Genomic DNA, 19,346 nt, shown 5'->3' on the forward strand with positions numbered 1-19,346 from the left:
GGTCACATTAAAAATTATAATTTGGCAGCAAGTTTTGGAGTCATTCTGAGGGGCTACATGCTTCTCTGGGGAAATAGTAGGAAATCTCTGTACACTTGTTTTTCTCTGACATCATCTCTATTTTCAGAGTTAACAGTTCAGCTATAAAAGTGAATGTGAAGCAGCAGCATTTGTGAAAGTGGAATGACGCAGCAGGCAATGAGGGGTAGCCAAGGCTTCGATTCTCTCAAGCTGTTTGACTGCAAACAGCTTCTGACCAGCAGAGCAGAAAACTGTTTCCTTAGCTAGCCTGCAATTGGTGTTTTGTCCAATGTGTGAGAAAAGTGACAGGAGGCACAAAGTAGGGCAGAACCTGGTTCCCATTACACATAAATACTTCTGAAATGACTCTTGATACAAATTCACCCCCCTGCCCCAATGTTTCCGTAAAATAATCCAAAGCATTAAAAAAAACAACCCACATATAAAATATACAAAAGGGAATAATTACAACAACCATTTGATCGTTTTGTTTTGGTATAAGAATATATTATTTAAAAGACAACCTCAAAAATTAAAAAAAAATATTATACAACAGTGGTGGCTCCTTAACATTTGTACTGATAAGGAAAAATACTAGTCTTTAGAAAAGGAATGTGAAAAGTGCTTGTGTAGTGTTAATTATTCAGCTTCATCCTTTGTCCATGTTGGATAATCCCACAATGCTTAGATGAACTTGGCAAACCTCTAAAGGATCTTTGCATCAACTGTAATGCTGAAATTAAAATACAAAGATCATTAGGCCCAAAGAATAAAGTCTGATTCCTTAGAAATTTTGGTGTGGTTCAGACATGCTGGTTCAGTAAGTTATAAGCTTTACACACAACAACTGTGCTAATCCTCCGAGGGTCTGGGTTATCCTCAGGTCCCCCAGCCACGGTTGAAATATGTTCTGCTTTTCTTTTCTTTTTTAATCAGTATGGCATAGCAGTTTGGTGTTCATGCTGCTTTTCTTGCTGGAAAATCCTTGTGAGTTCCAGCAGTCAGATGTGTAGACTATTTAGCCATGACAAGTCACGTTGCCCGGGATGCACCATGGGGAGGCTAGTCTACATTGCACCGAGTTGGGCTGAGACAAAGTGACTGACCCAAGGTCACCCAGCCAGCTTTCATGACTAAGGAGGGACTAGAACTCAGAGACTCCTGGTTTCTAGCCCAGAACCTTAACCACTAGACCAAACTGGCTCTCGTATGTTCTGCTGTTTTTAATGGACAAGTCCTCACGATGCTGGCTTCATCTCATTCCCAGCCCACACGGAAGGCAGCTGAAATCTGACTATTTTAAGCTACTGCTGGTACACTTCTGCTACTTCCCTCTCCTCTGGCCCTTGGACATTATTTGCCAGGGCCATTCTGCTGACCTGAAGGCTCCAGGACAAAGAGGGTTGGCAAGTGGTGTTGGGAAGCTGACTCTTTCCTTATTGGGCCTCTGATTGCACAGAACTACTCTGTGGGATCAGAAGCTTGGCAAGTAAAGAGCTGCCTCTCCCCACTTCTCCTGCTCCCCCACCCAGACCTAGCAGCGGATCCCCAGTTGCTGAACCTTAAAGGGGTGGCAAGAAAGTGGAGGAGAAGCCAATTCTTTCGCCACCAGGTCTCCAATTGCATAAAGCTGAAGTGGGTGAAATTGGCTTCCCATTCTCAGCACCTATTAGCCAGCCTGAAAAAGAGGTGACCGGCATTGTGGGGTGGAGCATGGTGAAGCGGGAGACATCCCACTTTATCACACAGCCCTACAGTGTCTGTCAAGCCCTTTTTAAACACATATTACTGTTCTGGAAGAATACTAGACCCATATTTAAGATTAGTTTAGGAAACAGCTGGCAGGTAAGGAGGAATACCTTACAATCACACTCCCCACTGCCCCTGGACTGGAGATCTGCTGGGAGGCATGGCTTTTTCCTTGCCAGATTTCCAGTCCCACAGAGTAGCTCCTTATGATCAGACACCTGCCATCCCTACCAGAGAATCATCTGAAGAGGATCTGATCTTCTCATGCTGTACTGGGTAGCTTGTTCACACCAAGCTTTTATAGATGGCTAAGCCCACAGATCTACCCATCTGTCATATCTTCTCCCTAGGCCAGTCTCATCTCTTATTAAAGTCAATGATTGGTAGATGTTTTCACACTGGGTGTGATGTTTGGGGGGAAGGCAAACAAACCCATGGGAATCCACCAATCTCTTTAATTTTCTTGTTCCACATTGCAGTTGTAAGGACAACACTACTTCCTGCCTCATGACTGAGGCAAAATAGGGCCTTGCGACAAGTATACTGTTCTGCTGCCTCAATGACTGGAGGAAAGCACTTCACTGTGGCTGTGAGGACAAACCCTCTGTAACACAGCTGACCAAGAAAATGGTAAGATTAGAGTAGACCAAGCAACATTCCATAAAAACTTGTGCAAAATAGACTAGGATTGGACAACACTCTTCTTCACTGCCAACATGACCATCTTTCTAGAAGATAAATACAGAGGACAAGCCATGTCTAGTCTGCTTTAAGACCCTTTGATATTAATACTGTACAGCTAAAGCAAATAGTTAAAGATATTTGGGTTCTACTGACTTCAATGGGACCTGAATGTATTTGTGTTTCATTGGATTGTGACTTTCAGGTTTCTTCCATTCTTAAGTGCACTGTCACACTAATATTTGCTACAACAGTTTCCTATTGATAAGCCAATTATAGAAATCACTTGTCTTACTATTTGTTATTGATTCTCTATTATATTAACATTTGGCCCAGATGAAAGGTATTCTGAGCTTTTACCCATGGCATTTCTGATTAGGATAACTGAATATATTGTAACAAAAGGCAATGTCTGAAGCAGTGCATGGGCAAGGTAGAAACAATTATTTGCAAGCATAGAAAGGTACAAAAATGTGTACTGAATAGTGTAGGCTTATATTAGATTTAGCTAAGTTTCCTTTTCCTTTTTCTTATCTCATACCTTTAATTTTTTTGCTTTGCTTTTCACTTCTCCCTGGTTCCGCTTGTCAGACCTTCATTCTTCTTCTTCTGTAACTAAGAGAAAATGACTGAAATGGAGTAACTGGTTTACTGAAAGATATGTCATTTCATTAATCAACCATGACAACCACTGTGTTATTAGACATCACACATCACTATTATTACTGTGTGGGATCCACAAAGGTAAATGGCATTTTCAATAGTCCCTGCAAATCCTTCTAAAGCCAAAGCAGGAACTGAAGCCATTATAAGCTTTGTATTTATTTCCAATTGTTAGGTGTTCCAGCTACGAAAAGCCACATATTTGCTTGCACAGAAACAAATTTGGTTATGAAACCAAGGTTTCATAACCAAGCGAGCTCAAAATCCAGGGTGGGGCCAGACATTCTTACCGTATAGGTTGCATTCAGTCTAATTAAGATTGCAATGGCTCCTGCATATTATCTTGGTCTGAAAATCCTTTGTGTGAGTGAGTTTAAAGTAGACGATAGGCATATCACTGTGAGTAATGTTTGCATCAGACTTAAAGAGCAAGCATAAAGACTTCAAGAGCCTCACTGGATCCAATCATTCAGCTGCCCTAGCATTCTTTTTTTTCCCCACAGCGGGCTCAAGCTTCTATAGGAACTCACAAGCAGTTATGAAAACAGGTCTCTATTGTTCTGCTGCAACTGATATTCAGTGGGGTTACTGATATCATGAGTAGTAACAATCCAAAGTCCTGCCATTCTGGAACTGGTCTTGCTCCCTTTTAAAATGTTCTAGATAATGGCCATCACCACACCTAGTGGAAGTGAGTTCCACAGATTAATTGCATGCTGCCTAAGGAACTGGAAATCACTGAGTGGCCATTCAGTGCTCATAATTTTGACATTGTTTCAAATAATCTACAAAGGTTTTCTTTTCTGCTTTTTTTTTGACAAGAGAGGATAAAGGGGGCAAAATAAATCAGGGTGACCACCACAGATAATGCTTTCAACTGCATTTTTCAGCACTCTTATAATCATTTTTCCCACCAGCTTCACAGAGTCTCCTATTTCTGCACAGAATCCTTTCCTAAATCCAAATTTCAGGGCTCAGGTGAATTCCCAAAGTCTCCACAAGTGTTAAAAACAGGAAATGCAATTTAGTAAGAAGAGCAGCACAAATATGGAATGTTTACACACTTACCTGCCTGGCAAGATAAGATATCAAGCAGGTGATGATTTACTAATTGGAATTTAAACTGCCCCCAAAGCACAAAGTACATTTTCATGTGGGGGATTTCTTTTGGAATGAAGTGTCTTGAGAATAGCACTGAGCATGATTTTAATTTTTTAAATCTACAGTAACTACTTCACTAAATAAGGGCAAACCAGGGGAGGAGTCACGTAAGAGAATAATTAGAACTACAAACGTTATTAAACTTTTGCTGTTAAGTTTTGTGAACTCCACCAGGAGAAGCTTCCTTATGAAAGGAAATGGAGAATTTTCTCCATAAAGTTCCAGCTTGCAATAGAACAAGTCAGGATTAGGGAAATTTTAGGGAGGTTGGAAGTCAAGAAAATGCAGCAAAAATCAGAGAGGGCAGTAGCCTGATTTTAATTAGCATGAATTCCAAAGTCTTGGAGCAACTGATTGGAAAGACCATGTATTTTGGCTTGTACAATATTGTAGAAAAATGTCTAGCCTTTATTTTATTTGCCTGCTAAGAATTCTCAGCCACCTAAGCAAAATATTGCCTTCTAAGTAGGCTGGCAGAAGTGGGATATAACATCTGCCAGCTTACTTGATTAGCATGCTGGCTTTGTTGGTAACCACAGAAATTGACTTTGTGTCAGTGATTCCATCCTTACATTGCTCAGTTTGAAGGTGAACCAAATTTTAGCAGCCAGTTAAAATGAACTTTATCCTATTGGGAAGAAGACTAAGGCTTGTTCAGCTTTCTGTTGCCCAACATAAAACTTGGTTCTCAGAATTCTAGCTGTCATTTAAAACAGCCCCAAGAGTGGACAGGCCATAGACCTTCTTGAAATTAGCCACTGTCTCCCACATGTCAGCACACAGAAACAAAAATAAATCATACATGATGCACAGTTGGAAGTATCAGATACCACTCATGTCGTCCTTAGCAACCAGTTGGTAGAAAATAGGGCTTTTTAAAAGGAAATTTTGCTTCAAGGCCAAGAAGAAATGTGAATTGTAGGGATGGAACAAATCTGAATTTAAGGGATTGAACTTGGATGGGAAGAAATCCTTCTTATCATCTTATCTTATCATCTTTATTCTTATTCTTATTATACATTGTGAACTATCCTTCGAAGTCACTTGATACCCATCCAAAGTTTTCAATATTATTATGAGAGATTCTGCATGATCTGCATTAATCTATAGTAACAATGTATTATTATTATTATTATTATTATTATTTATTAGATTTATATCACTGCCCATCTCCCCCAATGGGGGACTCTGGGCAGTTTACAATAAAATAACACTAAAAACATAACCATCTAAAAATTACCATTAAAATATACATAAAATATAAATGTGTATGTACAGCAATGTTAGTAATAACAGGTGGTAGCACTTAGCTATCCTTGACTGATCTTGAAAAACCAAAGCAGGACAGGACTTGGTTAGTACTTGCAGAGTAGACCAGCAGGAAATACCAAGATTGCAAAATAGACTGGGATGCTTAAAAAAAAAAAAAGGGCAATGGCAAGAACACAGCATGGACATGCCCATTCAATCACCTGGATGTGAGCTTGACTCAAAGGGAGATAATACTTGGTTATTACATATATCAGCTGCTAAGGTATCTCTGAACTCTGAACTAATTTAACTGTTGTTAGGGAACTGAACCACTGAAGACATTGAAAGTTGCTGGATAGGCAGACAGATAATAACACAGTACCTTTTTTGAGCCTCCAAGGAGCTTCTTGTGATCTTGCATGAAGACCCAGATGCCTAACTAAATAAATGCCCAAAGCTCACCAGAATCTTTGGTGAGGTAGGCAAGCCAAGTTCTAATAAGATATTGGCATTACTTTAGGATTTCACACTTTTAATATTGTTTGAATTGGGGGAGGAGGGAGTCTAGGAGTACACCTTAGAGATCTCCTGGGCACCATTTGGCAACCCCAAGCATTGGGGTTTGAAACCCAAGCTTATATAACAGGACCACTCACTTTCTAATTGTTGAAGACAGTGCACAGAAGAGGCATAACTGAGAGCCAACAGAAGCAATACTGCTGCTGTAAGCAAAACTGGGGGCAAATAGGGTCCTGAGATCCTCTATAATATTTGGGGGCAGATAAATTTCTACTCATGTGTCTTTGGGGAGGAAGAAATTCCCCAACAGTTTCACAGAGGTGGAACATACCAGCATGACATCTTTTTTATTCTTCTTATTATTTCCTGAACATTTTATAGGGATTTTTTTGGCTGTGTGTATTGTTATTATAAGCAGCAGCAGCAGCAGCATAAACTGTGTTGGCAGCCTGACCACCATTTTGCACCCTTCATGATACTTCAGATGTAACTTTTTTCTAGGACATTGTTGGAGGGAACTGGTGGCTATCACACATACCCATTCACACACAAACACACATGTTGAATAATGTTTGGAGAAGCAAAGTGACCTTCTTTTCTAAGAATGAGTCAGAGAAAGAAACACCTCAGACATTTTTCCAAGAAAATGTTTTAACTCCACTCTGTTGGAAAGTGAAGGCAGACTGGAGAGAAATATAAGGGCCAGAGGAATAGGATAAAAATAAGATAACGCAATACCTGAGAAGGAGCTGTCCTGACCTCTTTCATAGTATCATCTATTTGTTTCAGCTCCTCATAGCGATCTCTGGATTCCCAAAGTGGCTGGAGCATTACTTCTTCAACTTCTGGAAAAAGCTAAAATAAAGGAGAAAGAAAAGTAAACAATGCCTATTATCACTGGTTAAAAAAAAAATCATGGTAACATTATATGTTGCGGACCCCATCTGTAAGAGAATTCTGTAAGAGAATTCCATCTGGCAGGGTCCAGGAGGCGGGCCTTCTCTGCAGTGGCACCCGCCCTTTGGAACATCTTGCCTTCGGAGGTGAGATTAGCCCCATCGCTCCTAGCCTTCTGGAAGGAATTGAAGACCTGGCTCTGCCATCGGGCTTGGGGCAAGGAGGAGAATAATCATACTTGGGGTTGGCTAATGCCTTGAAGTGCCCCTCCTACACAAGGACTGAATGAGACCATAGCCATCGGGATTTTATTACACTTGGTAGTTTTAAAAATTGTTTTTAGTCTATATTTTACATTGGAATTTTATTGTATAGCTATTGTTTTATGCTGTAGACCTCCCAGAGTACCTCCATTTGGAGGAGATGGGTGGTGACAAATTTGATAAATAAATAAATAAGATAGTGAAGGATTTGGGAGTAGGATCCTGGGAAATTGACACCTGCATTTTATAAAAGCCTACAGAAAAAAAAAAATTAATTTGAAAAAAAGACGTCCTATTAAATGAGGGCACCATTTTAGTTAGTCAAAAGGGTTTTGATTAAATATTCCAACTAACCTTACCTTTGTCACAGTTTCAAACATTGGAATAAGAACAAACTTGAGGAAGCCAATCTGTGCTGTTGGTTTGGTCACTTTGTCTCGGTCCATAAAAGGTGCCACTGGAAGGCCTTCAGATTTTTCCCGGTCACTCTACAACAGGTATAGCAATGTGTCATAGGAATGTTAATCCACAAACCATATCATTTATACATTTTTAGTTATATAGATAATAAAAATTATGTAACTTGTATTTTAGCTCAAGCAGGGTTTCCTGGGTGGAAAGAAAAGCAATATAAATACAGTTTTAGAACAAGAGCCCCAACTGACAGCTGAATCATAGAGATACCTGCCCCCTTCTCTGGACTGGAACAGTGTAATGTACAGAAAAGGGACTCAGCCTTTTCCTATGGATGCATCATCTTCCCACTGGAATCATCTTCTGGCTGTTCTTTATGTGTGTCTGGATTACTTTTTAAGCAGGAGACTGATGTGTACCCACTTCCAAATGAGGGACATATTCTAAATTAGGCCCTGCATCTGTTTTTTCTTCAAAATAAAAGGGGCCAGATTAAGCCCACTTCAAAAACACGATAAATAAATTAACACGTGATGCTGATTAATTGAAAGAGAGATCTAATCTCTCATGAGCTGCTATTCTTTTCTGGTTTTATACATTTATATATGTATAAATGTTTGTGTGTTTGTAAACAGATAGGCAGGCACACAAATAAACACTGACAGGAAATAGTTGGTCAAAGGTAGTTATTTTCCAGTAAGAGGAAGATGTTAAATAAAAAAATAAAACAACTCCTCTTCCTTTTTTCTGTTCTCAATCACCATCAAGTCTTACTTGATATTATATCACTGTGACTGCCTAATCTTGGCCTATGAACAATTCCTTTATATTTACCTACTGCTACCTACAACCACCTCCAAAGGAGAGGTCTAGTTAACTAATGTATCAGAACTAACTAGACTGTTCTTTTAAAAACAGTCAGAGTTTCCTTTCCTCTCCTTTCTTTCTCTTAATGTTATTTCACTGATTACAGGCCTAGTTATGAAAGTTTCAGCATCTACCACCTGACCCACCTAGGGCTACCTAGTTAGCTGTGTTTTCTATTGCCTCAGATCTTACCCATTTGACTTTCAAAACTGTTTACATGCTGAGCTGACTCACAGAAACAACTCTGCAAAAGAGAACAAGCAGCTTTCCAGTAACATTTACAGTGTTTGGCTATTATTGTCTTTCTAGGTTACAGATTGCAGCAAACTGCAGTTAGACATAAAACTGACTCACTGGAAGTGTTTTCAACATAGTGGATCTACAGAGCCAGCCCAATGTATTTTTCTAGTAGAAACGAAAGGCAAAATGGTGTCCCAAACCTCCCACCCCATCATCCATGTGTAGAAGGCAACCAGACTGGCTGCTGAATCTTAGTGTAACAATAACCAGGACACAACATCTGCTGTCAACCCTAGAGGGCAGCTAGCTAGCTTTCGGTGTGTAGGGAAGGACAAGTTGAGCTTGCAAATCCACATGTGAAGGGAGCCTGTGTGGGGATTGCTTATGCAGCTATTTGTCTTCCACTGTTCTAGTAGCTACTACCACTTTATCATTATGCCTTATAATAGAATCAGTCCTATGGTTCTAGCATGGCAGCATTGTTACTGAAGAGGCTTCAGCTGGAGTTTAAAAATATAAATCACTATGGTGGTTCAACTGAAACTGTGTATCTTTTTACCTGCATAAAATATTCTTCTAATAAGCAGTCCACCCACGGTTCTGCTACTTCCATTGGGCGAACTTCATTGGAGATATCGCAGCACTTGATCAGTATCATCTTCAACTGAAATCAGCAAAGCAGTTTACAACGTGAGATCTTTATTTTATCTAGCAATGTTTCTTCCATGTTTTTGTTGTAGAAAGTCAGCAGTGAAATTAATACCAAATCCAGTAAGATAAGTTTAAAGTATTGATCAAAGTAAAAAAAAACAAAAACCCATCCCTCCATGTTCCGATCTATGAATGCCAGGACGGGCACCCTTTGTTCAGGTTGCCTGCCCCTCCATTTAACTGAAAAGAGTACAAGCATATTTTTACATATCCACTGAGCCAAGGCAGCCTGTCCTCAACTCATCTGCTTTCAAATGCATCTTTTGGCATGGAGAAATTGCTAAATGTAGAACTCAGAAATATAAAAGCTGGCATTCCACAAAATGGCGATTCGATGTTCAGCATTTTGAACATTGACAATAGGTGGAACCTCTATGGCCCACCAGAGGTCCTAATACTATAACTCCCAGCAGCTTAAACAAGCATAGCCAATGCGGGGCTGTGGGGGACTGTGGTTCAGGATCATCTCAAGGGTCACAGATTCCCCACACATAGGGAGGATTTCTCTGAAATAGCTATATTCTTCATTTTCCATAAGTTCATTGCAAAAGGGAGAAGGTCCAGAAGTTATGCAACATTTTCCAGGCAAAGAGAAAAAAAGGGGAAAAAAACCTATAACTTCTTCCCACTACTTTTTTGGAATGATATGGAGAAACAGCACAACAAAAACACTCTGCCTCCCCTGCAGTGGTTTTCAAGGATTCTGCCAGATGCTCATTCCACCTTGAATGATATTAAAATGAGTATTCTATGAGTATTCTAATGTTGGTTTCCTAGCCCTATTCCTTTTGTGTAATCTTTTTAGATAGATGTGGTCAGCCGGTTGATGGTTAGGGCCACAGTTAGTATTTTGGGTGAGAGGCAAAATCCACAACGGATGGGGTAATGATACAAAGAATCACCCATGAAAGTGGGGCTGAGATTTCTTTTCTTTTAAAAAATTGGTTTGGGAGAAGACAGAGAGGATTTTAAAATATATTTTTAACATATGCTAAGACTATCACCCCTTCTTCAATAGCAAATCTGAGCCAAATCCAGCCTTCCTATGGTAATACAAAAAAACTGCTGTCATCATCATACATTGTCCTAACTCATTTTGCTGTTTCCTGTGTTTTATGGTACAGAACCCAGGGGCTTAATCCTGGCCTGGAACGAGACAAAGCCAGCTTCATGGGAAGTGTGGTTGCCAAGCCATTCCAGGGATGCTATAAATAATTAATGGAAAACTCAGTTTTAAGGCTTACAAAGCAGTTCTCATGCATTTTCCCATGTGCAAATGATGAGAAAGCACAAGGCTGAGGTTTTTGGATGCATGGAGGTTCCAGGAATGCAAAATGCTTGACAGGTTGTCCAATCCTGAAGGTAAGATTGTCTTTTTTTATTGACAACGTGTTCAGGAATCCTTTCCATCTGAATAAATGCTAAATGCAAATAAATGAAGAAAAGCATATTACCTGAGTTATGTGTTCCTCATTTGAATAGTCAAACTTATCTAAGATTTCTTTGAAAGAATCCAGTATTTCAGCATGCTGTGCCATGTCTGTTGCTAGGATTAATGTAATTATCCCCTATGGTTTGTAAGAAAAAAAAAAGAGGAAACCATTTGTGCTTCTTAAAGTAGAAATATTCCAGCTTTCCATGTTCAGTTTCCCAGTTTTGGACATGACATATTCTGGAGAAGGAAGCAGTTTTGAAGGGAAGAAGTGGCAATAAAGATCAAAGCTAACACAGAGATATGCTGAAATTTTATGCTAGGAGTTTCCAATATAATTATCTTCGTTGTAGAGAGGTATAACCATGGCATTAACTCCAAGTGTCTTGAAACTTCTATTAGCCAAACAAGGGAAAACGTGTAGGAATATTTTTTTTCCCCTCTTCTGCAGGTAAATGCAGCTGCATGGCAGGAGGGTTGATCTGTCTTCAGTGCTTTGGCATGACCTGAGAACTGCTTTAACAAAACATCAACAATAGGAGTGCCAGCATAATATTTTTTTTAATTGTTTGTAATTTCAGCCAATCCATTTAAAGCATAATGTGATTTTTTAAAATTATGTTATATGTGTTATGTTATGTTACACTATGTTATGTTATAACCACTTCACTTTAGCATTTCCTTAGGGCTTTTACAAAAAACAAAAATTGCAATAAAACCAGTTAAATATATTAACACACTGTAATATACAAAACCATAATGTTTTTCTAAATATATCTGCAACATCCTTCCCCAAGCTGGCAGCACTTCCCAGTTGTGTAAACTACAATTCCCATCATTCTAACTACGATGACTAGGGGTGATGTGTATTGTATCTAATCTAATTGAAAGGCACCAGCTTGTCTATGAGATGCTTATTTCATTAGGCTTGACTGTTGCTGATGCTTCTGTTGAATTTCTCAAATGAGAGATGCTGACTTTCAAGGATGTCTAGGAGAATTCTCTTTGACATGTATGTTTTACCTCCAAGCTCTAGACATTGAAAACTTTTTATCAAAGTCACTCTTGGCATGCTCAAAAGCACTTGAGACATTTCAGTAAAACAGGTTCAGAAGTTAAACTCTCTAAGTTTCAATCCATCGAGATAATGGTTGGGGAATCTCTGGCCACCAGATTCTGTGTCTCTAACATCATGCCTGGCCAACAAGAGTTTAGAGAACTGTAGTTAAACATAATTGTGAGGGCCACAGACTACCTAGTCCTGAGGCAGACCAGATGAATTCAGTTGCAGTGCTACATGACACAGAATGCATGTGGAGGTGAGCTTTGCCTCAGCCTTTGAACCCATACCTGTCTTATCCGTTTGAACTGTTCCTTATCAACACTGGAGAAAATGTTGCATTCTGGCTGTGCGAGGATCTGGAAAGCCACTGCACAGTGATGATTCTCTAGTGGGGAAATGTCATTGTAGCGCACAGCAAGCTCTGTCCGCGCATTGATCTGGTACCTGAGGTAAAGCAAAGGCATAAACAGAAATGTGCTAGTGGTCCCAGAGGATTAGCTCATTTCTGTGGTGGAATCAAAAGTATGGGGTCAGGGAAATAATAAATTCCAGATGGAATATGGAAATTAAAAAGTGAAAAAATAAACCCATCTCAAAACCTAATGTATCTCATGTGGCATATTCTTTCATGGATGGCAGTCAAGCCTTATGCAAGTGGACAGCATGGCCTTCCTGTCTTCTGCTCTCCATTCCAGTCCCATAAGAGCACCCTTGGAAAAGTCTTTCTGGCTGCCATAAAGAAAGACCTTGGAGGTGACACCAATGGATGCAGTGAAAGAAAATAACAGGAGGGAAACAGGGAAGCCACATAGCCCAGCTGGCTTTCTGCACACATCAGGTTTGGATTAGAATTACACAGCAGAAACTGAATCTAAAAAAGAGGTAGACATGTGCATTTACCGCTGCAGTTTTGCATTCTCTACTGCTATAGTAGTTACCACTGCAAAGAGGGAACCGTGTATTAAACTGAATCCTGCAATGGTATATCTGCACAAAAGTAACCCAGCTTTATCTATGTGTATCTGTGTGTCTGTGCATGCAGGTATATACTTTTCTGTTCGGAATTAACTTTCCCTTGGATATTGGACTGTAGCATTTATTTATTTATTTAACTCTCTATTTATTCCAATACATACTCTTTATTTTAAGCTTTTAGTTTCCCACCTTAGAATTTCTGATAGCTTTTGAAACGATATATAATGAGGAAAGGGCCAATATGAGAAGAGGTAAAAGACCAGGTTGGCGGTCAGTTATAACGGGCTTCAGCGTTCAGATCTCTCTTCAGGTAGGAATTATATATTTATTTTAAAAACCCACAATCATTTTAAAGGGGAAAAAAGAGATACAGGACATAATCATAAGCCAGTAAATCAACTACAATGCCAAGACGTAGCAGATGTGTCCTACGAACCAATGTTTCTCATGGTCCAAGGATGTCAAGAGGATTTATGGAGTCACCAGCAAACAGAAATTTGGTTCTCCCCATTCACTAATGTTCACCTTCTGCTACAATTCCCCTTCAAGCTCAAATTGCTGCCTCTTGTCCAAATGCCACCTCATCTCTTCTCCCAATTTACTCCTGCTGCTGTTCTACTTGGGAGGCAAAAGGAAAAGTTTACAGCACATCTTTCAATACCCTCACCCATTAAATATGTAGCAAATCTGGAAGCTACAATGGGGTGGGATGTGTTCTGCTTCATTCTGGCAGTGCTCCTTCACTTTTTTACAACTCAATATTTCTACAAATATTGCAATTATACTAACAACATTTCCCACAATCCTGTAAAGATACATGCCCAAATCTTTGTCATTGTGCAATGTCTGTTCTGATGTTTACTAACGTAAACCAATTATAAAGATGTTACTTCCTTCCTCAAGATTGCTTCTTAAAATACATTTCTTACCAGTACATATAGAGTGACCCATATATTCTACCCATATATTTATTACCATGCAGCACATTTTTATTTTAATGTGCGTACCTTTATCAGCATGCATCATATTATAAATACTAGGCCTGTGCAAAGCTTCAATTGTGTGATTCAGCTGAAAATAATTCAGTGGAATCACCCTATCACAGCAGATAGCCAAAGTGAAATAGCATCCCACTGCTACTTATTGGACTGGAGCAGTCACATGTTATTTCATTTCAACTGCTTTGTTTCAGATGCTTTTCTGGCCTGTCAGTGGTCTTCTGCACGTATACACAGTATGAGCAGACGTCCCATGCTGTTCTAAGTGAAAAACTTTTGAAGCCGAGGGCCAAAGTAGATCACACTTATTTTGCACAGATCTAATAAGGATGCATGTGTATTATGGAAACATCTTCATTTGGCCATGTGATCTCATTTGGGGTTTGATTCATTTCCTCTTTTTAAAGATGTATTAGTGGCTACTCTAATTTGCTGTAATCTTACGCTCCAACAGTTTATTAGATCCTGTTAATTTCAAGAGCTTGATACTAATATCCTGTGCATATTTACCAGGGAGCAGGGCAGAGTGAGGTAAGTATCTTAGGCACCATATACTGTAGGAAGATAATGAAAGAGCACAATATTGTAAGATACTTAGTCTATTATCCTGCATTTTATTGCAAAGCAAGGTGAAAGGCTTTTTCGAGTTTTTTTTTCTTTCTTTCTCCTGGTGCTGAAATAATACTTACAGCCTTTAGTACTATGCATTTCAATTTAGGCAGTGCATTATTTCCTATTCCACTTAATGTCTTGGGCCACCTCTCCTTAGGAATCGGGTGGAAAGTCTTATGGTGGAACTCCTGCAAAAAAATGTGCTGCATAAGGTTGCACAGCAAGGTGTATGTAATGCACTGAAGTTTCAACTGTGTTCTGTGTTTCCCTAAACCAGTGTTTCTCAACCTTAGCAACTTTAAGTTGTGTGGACTTCAACTCCCAGAATCCCCCAGCCAGCATGCTCTAAACAGATGCCATACTCCCCTAACAATCTGCCAAAAGAATACATACGTGTTATTATATCCTGGGTGATCCAGATCATGACACACTGATGCTGTCATCAGCATTAAGATATCCATTTGGGAAACCTTTGCCTAAAAGAGAAAAGGGAAAAAATGCAGTCTTAATATCTCATACAGCTTTTACAACATCAGAAGCACATTTAAGTATCAGAAGAATAATTTAAAACTAGGTTCAGTCAATAGATAATGGCTACATTTACTGTAGCAAATTTAAAGAAATTTAAATATTTCTCTGCTCTTATTGCATCCGCAGAATGCCACCTGATGGCCCTGTTTAAAATTACTCGATCTCTTTTAAGTAAGGGGGACTCAGTCACCCACCTACAGGGCCGGGTGGAGGGGTTTTCTGCGCATCTGCAGGATAAAATTGCTCAGATCTGTTCCAAGTTGGACTCTAAGCATGGGGCACAGTCGGAGGAGATGCCGAGGGAATGTACTTACCCTGTTATCTGGGAACAGTTTGATCCTGTTGGACCTGAGGAAGTGGACAGGATCCTCTGGACTGTAAAGGCCACCACATGTCATCTAGAACTGTGCCCCTCCTGGCTGGTGAAGGCAGCCCAGGAGGTGATACATGGTTGGGTCCAGGCGATGGTTAATACATCCTTGAGAGAGGGGGTGGTCTCAGCTGTCTTCAAGGAGGCACTGGTGCACCCCCTCCTCAAGAAACCATCACTGGACCCTACTCTGTTGGACAATTTTCGTCCTGTCTCCCACCTCCCCTTTTTGGGGAAAGTGGTTGAGAAAATGGTGGTGTTACAACTCCAGAGGATTCTGGAAGAAACAGATTATCTAGACCCCTTCCAGTCAGGTTTCAGGCCAGGATATGGGACAGAGACTGCATTGGTCATGCTTATGGATGATCTCTGGTGGGATTGGGATGGAGAGAGTGCATCCATCCTGGCTCTTGACCTCTCAGCAGCTTTCGATACCATTGATAAAGGTATCCTTTTGGGGTGGCTCAGGGAGTTGGAGGTGGGCGGCATGGTTTTGTTCACCTCCTTCCTCCAGGGCCAATCAGTGGTGATAGAAGATGAGAGATCCAACCCTCGACCCCTCTTGTGTGGGGTGCCGCAGGGTTTGGTTCTCTCTCCTCTCCTATTTAACATCTACATGAAACCACTGGGTGAGATCATCATTCACCACGGGATAAGGTATCATCAATACGCTGGTGATAATCAGTTATATATCTCCAACCTGGGTGAGGTAAGTGATGCAGTGACTGCTCTTTCTCAGTGCCTGGGGGCTGTGGGGGTCTGGATGGGGAACAACAGGCTTCAGCTGAAACCTGGTAAGACGGAGTGGCTGAGAGTTGATGGCTCATTGGTATCTGGGAAGTTGTCATCTTTAGTTCTGGATGGGGTTGCACTGCCCCATTCAGACCCAGTGCAGAACCTGGGGGTCCTCCTGGACTCACAACTCCTGCTTAAAGAGCAGGTGGCAGTCGTGGCCAGAAGGGCCTTTGTGCAACTTCATGTTGTGTGCCAGTTACGCCCTTTCCTGGATCAAAAGGCCCTCCGATCAGTCACTCACACCCTGGTCATCTCCCATATAGACTACTGCAATGTGCTCTACATGGGGCTACCCTTGAAGACTAACCAGAAGCTTCAGCTGGTCCAGAATGTGGCCGCACAGGCAATTATGGGTGCCCCAAGATTGGCACATGTGACACCACTGCTGCGTGAGGTGCCAGTTTGCTTCCGGGTCCAATTCAAGGTGTTGGTTATGACCTTTAAAGCCCTACATGGCACAGGGCCAGGCTACCTGAGGGACTGTCCCATCCCCATAACATTGACATGTCCCACCCAGTCATGCAGAGAGGGCATGCTACGGACCCCGTTGGTGAGGGAATTCCACTTGGCGGGGGCCAGGATGTGGGCCTTCTCTTCAGTGGCGCCCGCCCTTTGGAACATTCTGCCCCTGGAGGTGAGGCGGGCCCCTTTGGTCCTGGCCTTCTGGAAGGATTTGAAGACCTGGTTCTGCCACCTTGCCTGGGATGGGAAGGGCAACAGCTCTTTCTGGGGGTGGCTGATGTCGTAGAGGCCTCCCTACCGAATGAAATCTGTGCCACTTGGATTTTATATTTTGTATTTATTCTATTTTTATGATGGATATTTTGTATTGCAACTTATGCATTTGATGGTTTTAAATTGTAAATTTTACTGTAAACCGCCCGGAGTCCCCCTATTTGGGGGAGATGGGCAGTGACAGGAATTTGAACAATAAACAAATCATCCAAGTCTGGCTGCAATGTATAATCAACAACAGGATGGAAGGGAAAAGTTGGATCTGCTTGACCATGGATAAATTTTATTTAAATGCAAAGGTTGCTCAGCTTGTAATATGGTGTGCCAGGATTTATATCAGTTAAGAAAGACATTTATTTCAGTATTTTATACTTCATTTCAGCACCAAAGATGAAAGTGAAGAACAGCAATGTGGGAAAGTTATCTGCTGCTTGCTTGAGAAAACAACTTGGGTTTGCACAAGAAATTCTTCTTCTTTGCAAATATACAATATAATTAATTATCTTGTCTTATGATATTCTTGCCCTACCAGTCAAAAGACTTGTTCAGCTTTTCTTTTCTTTCTTTTTTAACTTTTCTGGGGGGGATGGAAAGAAAAAGCAATGGGAAAATACGGAATTGTTACAAATGGGGAAAAAAAGATCATAAGGACCAATTATCAAATTCTGTGAATGAAACATGGTAACTGTGTGATAAAAGTCTTATCAGGAAGCACACTTGTTCATGTATTGGCTACTCGAGCTGCAAATCTGTGCCCACAAATAGAGTGGACATGATTAGCTTCTCTATGAAAATGTGAGCTCTACACATCTGGTATAACAACCTTGATACTGCTTATATTAGAAAGGGGCAACTCCTTAAGACAGGGTGCAGTGGAGCTGAACTAGGAAGTTTCCCCCAGCCAAAATGGTCTGGACTGAATCATGCTGTACAAGGCAGCACATCTCTCTTCCCACCTGCTTCCTAAGGGCAAAAAGTAATTCCTTTTCTGCTGTGAGCCTGACAGTTTTTAGGCACAATCGGAGTAGAACATTTTGGTGTTGGTTGACTAGGAATTCTGGATGTTGCAGCCTAACACATCTGGAGGGTACTGTGTTGGAAATGGTGCAAGAAGAAGTTTAGGCACTTTGGGCCACCTTGAATTTAGATGAAAGACGAAGCCAAGACACGTTGGTCCTTTCCTCTGTAAGTCAAAGAAATGTTAAATGTGTAGCATTTTCATTTTTTTAAAAAAAAATGCAGCTATGAGAAGTTTAGCATGGGGTGGAGGGCAGGAGGAGAATTAACTGTTTCTGCCTGTATCACTTTCCTGATCTATCTGTCTTCAGAAAGAAGCTGTTATGAAACCCTTTCAAGAGCAAATGCTGGCTGCAGCAGGTGGGGGAAATGGGGGTTGGGCTCATTAGGAAACTTGCATGGGAAGAGTTAACCCTACTTTGATTTGAATCTCGTACTTGTTTTTTAAATTTTAAAAAATAGGATTAAGGTTTCATGTATGTTGGTCTATATTTCACAGGGGGCATCAGTGAGGTCTGAGCCTGCTATTCGTCTTGGGCCATTGCTGATTTATGCATCACAGTGGCTGTGGCTCAGAGGTAAGGAGCACGCTTTGCAGGCAGGAGGTCTGAAGGTGAATTCCTGGCATCCCCACTCTCCAGACAGGTCTTCTGTTTGAACTCCTGCTGTCAGCCAATGTTGGCAATATTGGGCTAGATGGATCAATGATCTGATGCAATGTAAGGCAGTTTCCAATGTCTCTAGGAGCCTTAGAAACTGCCAAGATTGTTAACCATCTTCTTTTCACTAGACCCTTCAATTTTCTTAAATGTAAAAAAAAAAAATTACAGGCTGAAGTGACATTGGGAGCAGTTATTCTAGCAAAGTCCCAGGGATGCAGAAAGAGATGCTCTGTATCAGGTCTTTTGATACTACGTTAACAAAACACTGTTGCTGGGGGGGAAAAAGCATAAAACAAAAGCCATGGATTTAATGATGCTTTATGAAGTCCATTTTTCTTCTGATAGGGGAACTGGAGAGAGAATAAAAGTGGCCAGAGAAAGACACACCTGGAGGTTGCAGAGTGAGATCATGCTGTACATCATCTGGGTAACACAGAAGCAATGTCGAAAATTATGGAATGGATTGTTTCTGTAATTGTCATGAATACACAGCTATAAAAATAAAGAGGAAAAACTGATAAAGAGAACAATGATGTGGCACTAAATCCCAATAACCAACCCTTCGGTGCCATAATTCTCTGCTTTTAGATTCTAAAATACTATAATTCTATAGCTATGCTATCTTTGTACTTAAAAAAAGATAAACACAAAATCATACTTTTTGTTTCTGTTATTGCTACATACATGCTTGTTTCTTCTCCTTATTGGGGTCACACCCC

The 19,346-nt window shown here is 40.6% G+C and overlaps 1 protein-coding gene across 5 annotated transcripts in view; it reads right to left on the bottom strand.

Moving 5' to 3' along the window:
- Positions 1 to 506: 506 nt before the first annotated feature.
- PDE9A (phosphodiesterase 9A) overlaps positions 507 to 19,346 on the bottom strand; it is a 61,134-nt gene continuing 42,294 nt past the window's right edge. For 3 of the 5 annotated variants that reach the window (XM_063305313.1, XM_063305309.1, XM_063305312.1), the window contains exons 8-15: positions 19,015 to 19,119; positions 14,911 to 14,993; positions 12,220 to 12,376; positions 10,892 to 11,005; positions 9,286 to 9,390; positions 7,565 to 7,693; positions 6,784 to 6,900; positions 3,001 to 3,066 (exon numbers count right to left, since the gene is read on the bottom strand). In XM_063305313.1, the coding sequence (XP_063161383.1) occupies positions 3,016 to 3,066; positions 6,784 to 6,900; positions 7,565 to 7,693; positions 9,286 to 9,390; positions 10,892 to 11,005; positions 12,220 to 12,376; positions 14,911 to 14,993; positions 19,015 to 19,119 (861 nt within the window). In that variant the 3' untranslated portion in view covers positions 3,001 to 3,015. Of the gene's footprint in view, positions 755 to 3,000; positions 3,067 to 6,783; positions 6,901 to 7,564; positions 7,694 to 9,285; positions 9,391 to 10,891; positions 11,006 to 12,219; positions 12,377 to 14,910; positions 14,994 to 19,014; positions 19,120 to 19,346 lie in introns of those variants that run through there. The other 2 variants (XM_063305311.1, XM_063305310.1) reach the window with 2 other exon arrangements.

The sequence above is a fragment of the Candoia aspera genome, chromosome 5 (assembly GCF_035149785.1).
Source record: "Candoia aspera isolate rCanAsp1 chromosome 5, rCanAsp1.hap2, whole genome shotgun sequence".
NCBI classification, from domain to species: domain Eukaryota; kingdom Metazoa; phylum Chordata; class Lepidosauria; order Squamata; family Boidae; genus Candoia; species Candoia aspera.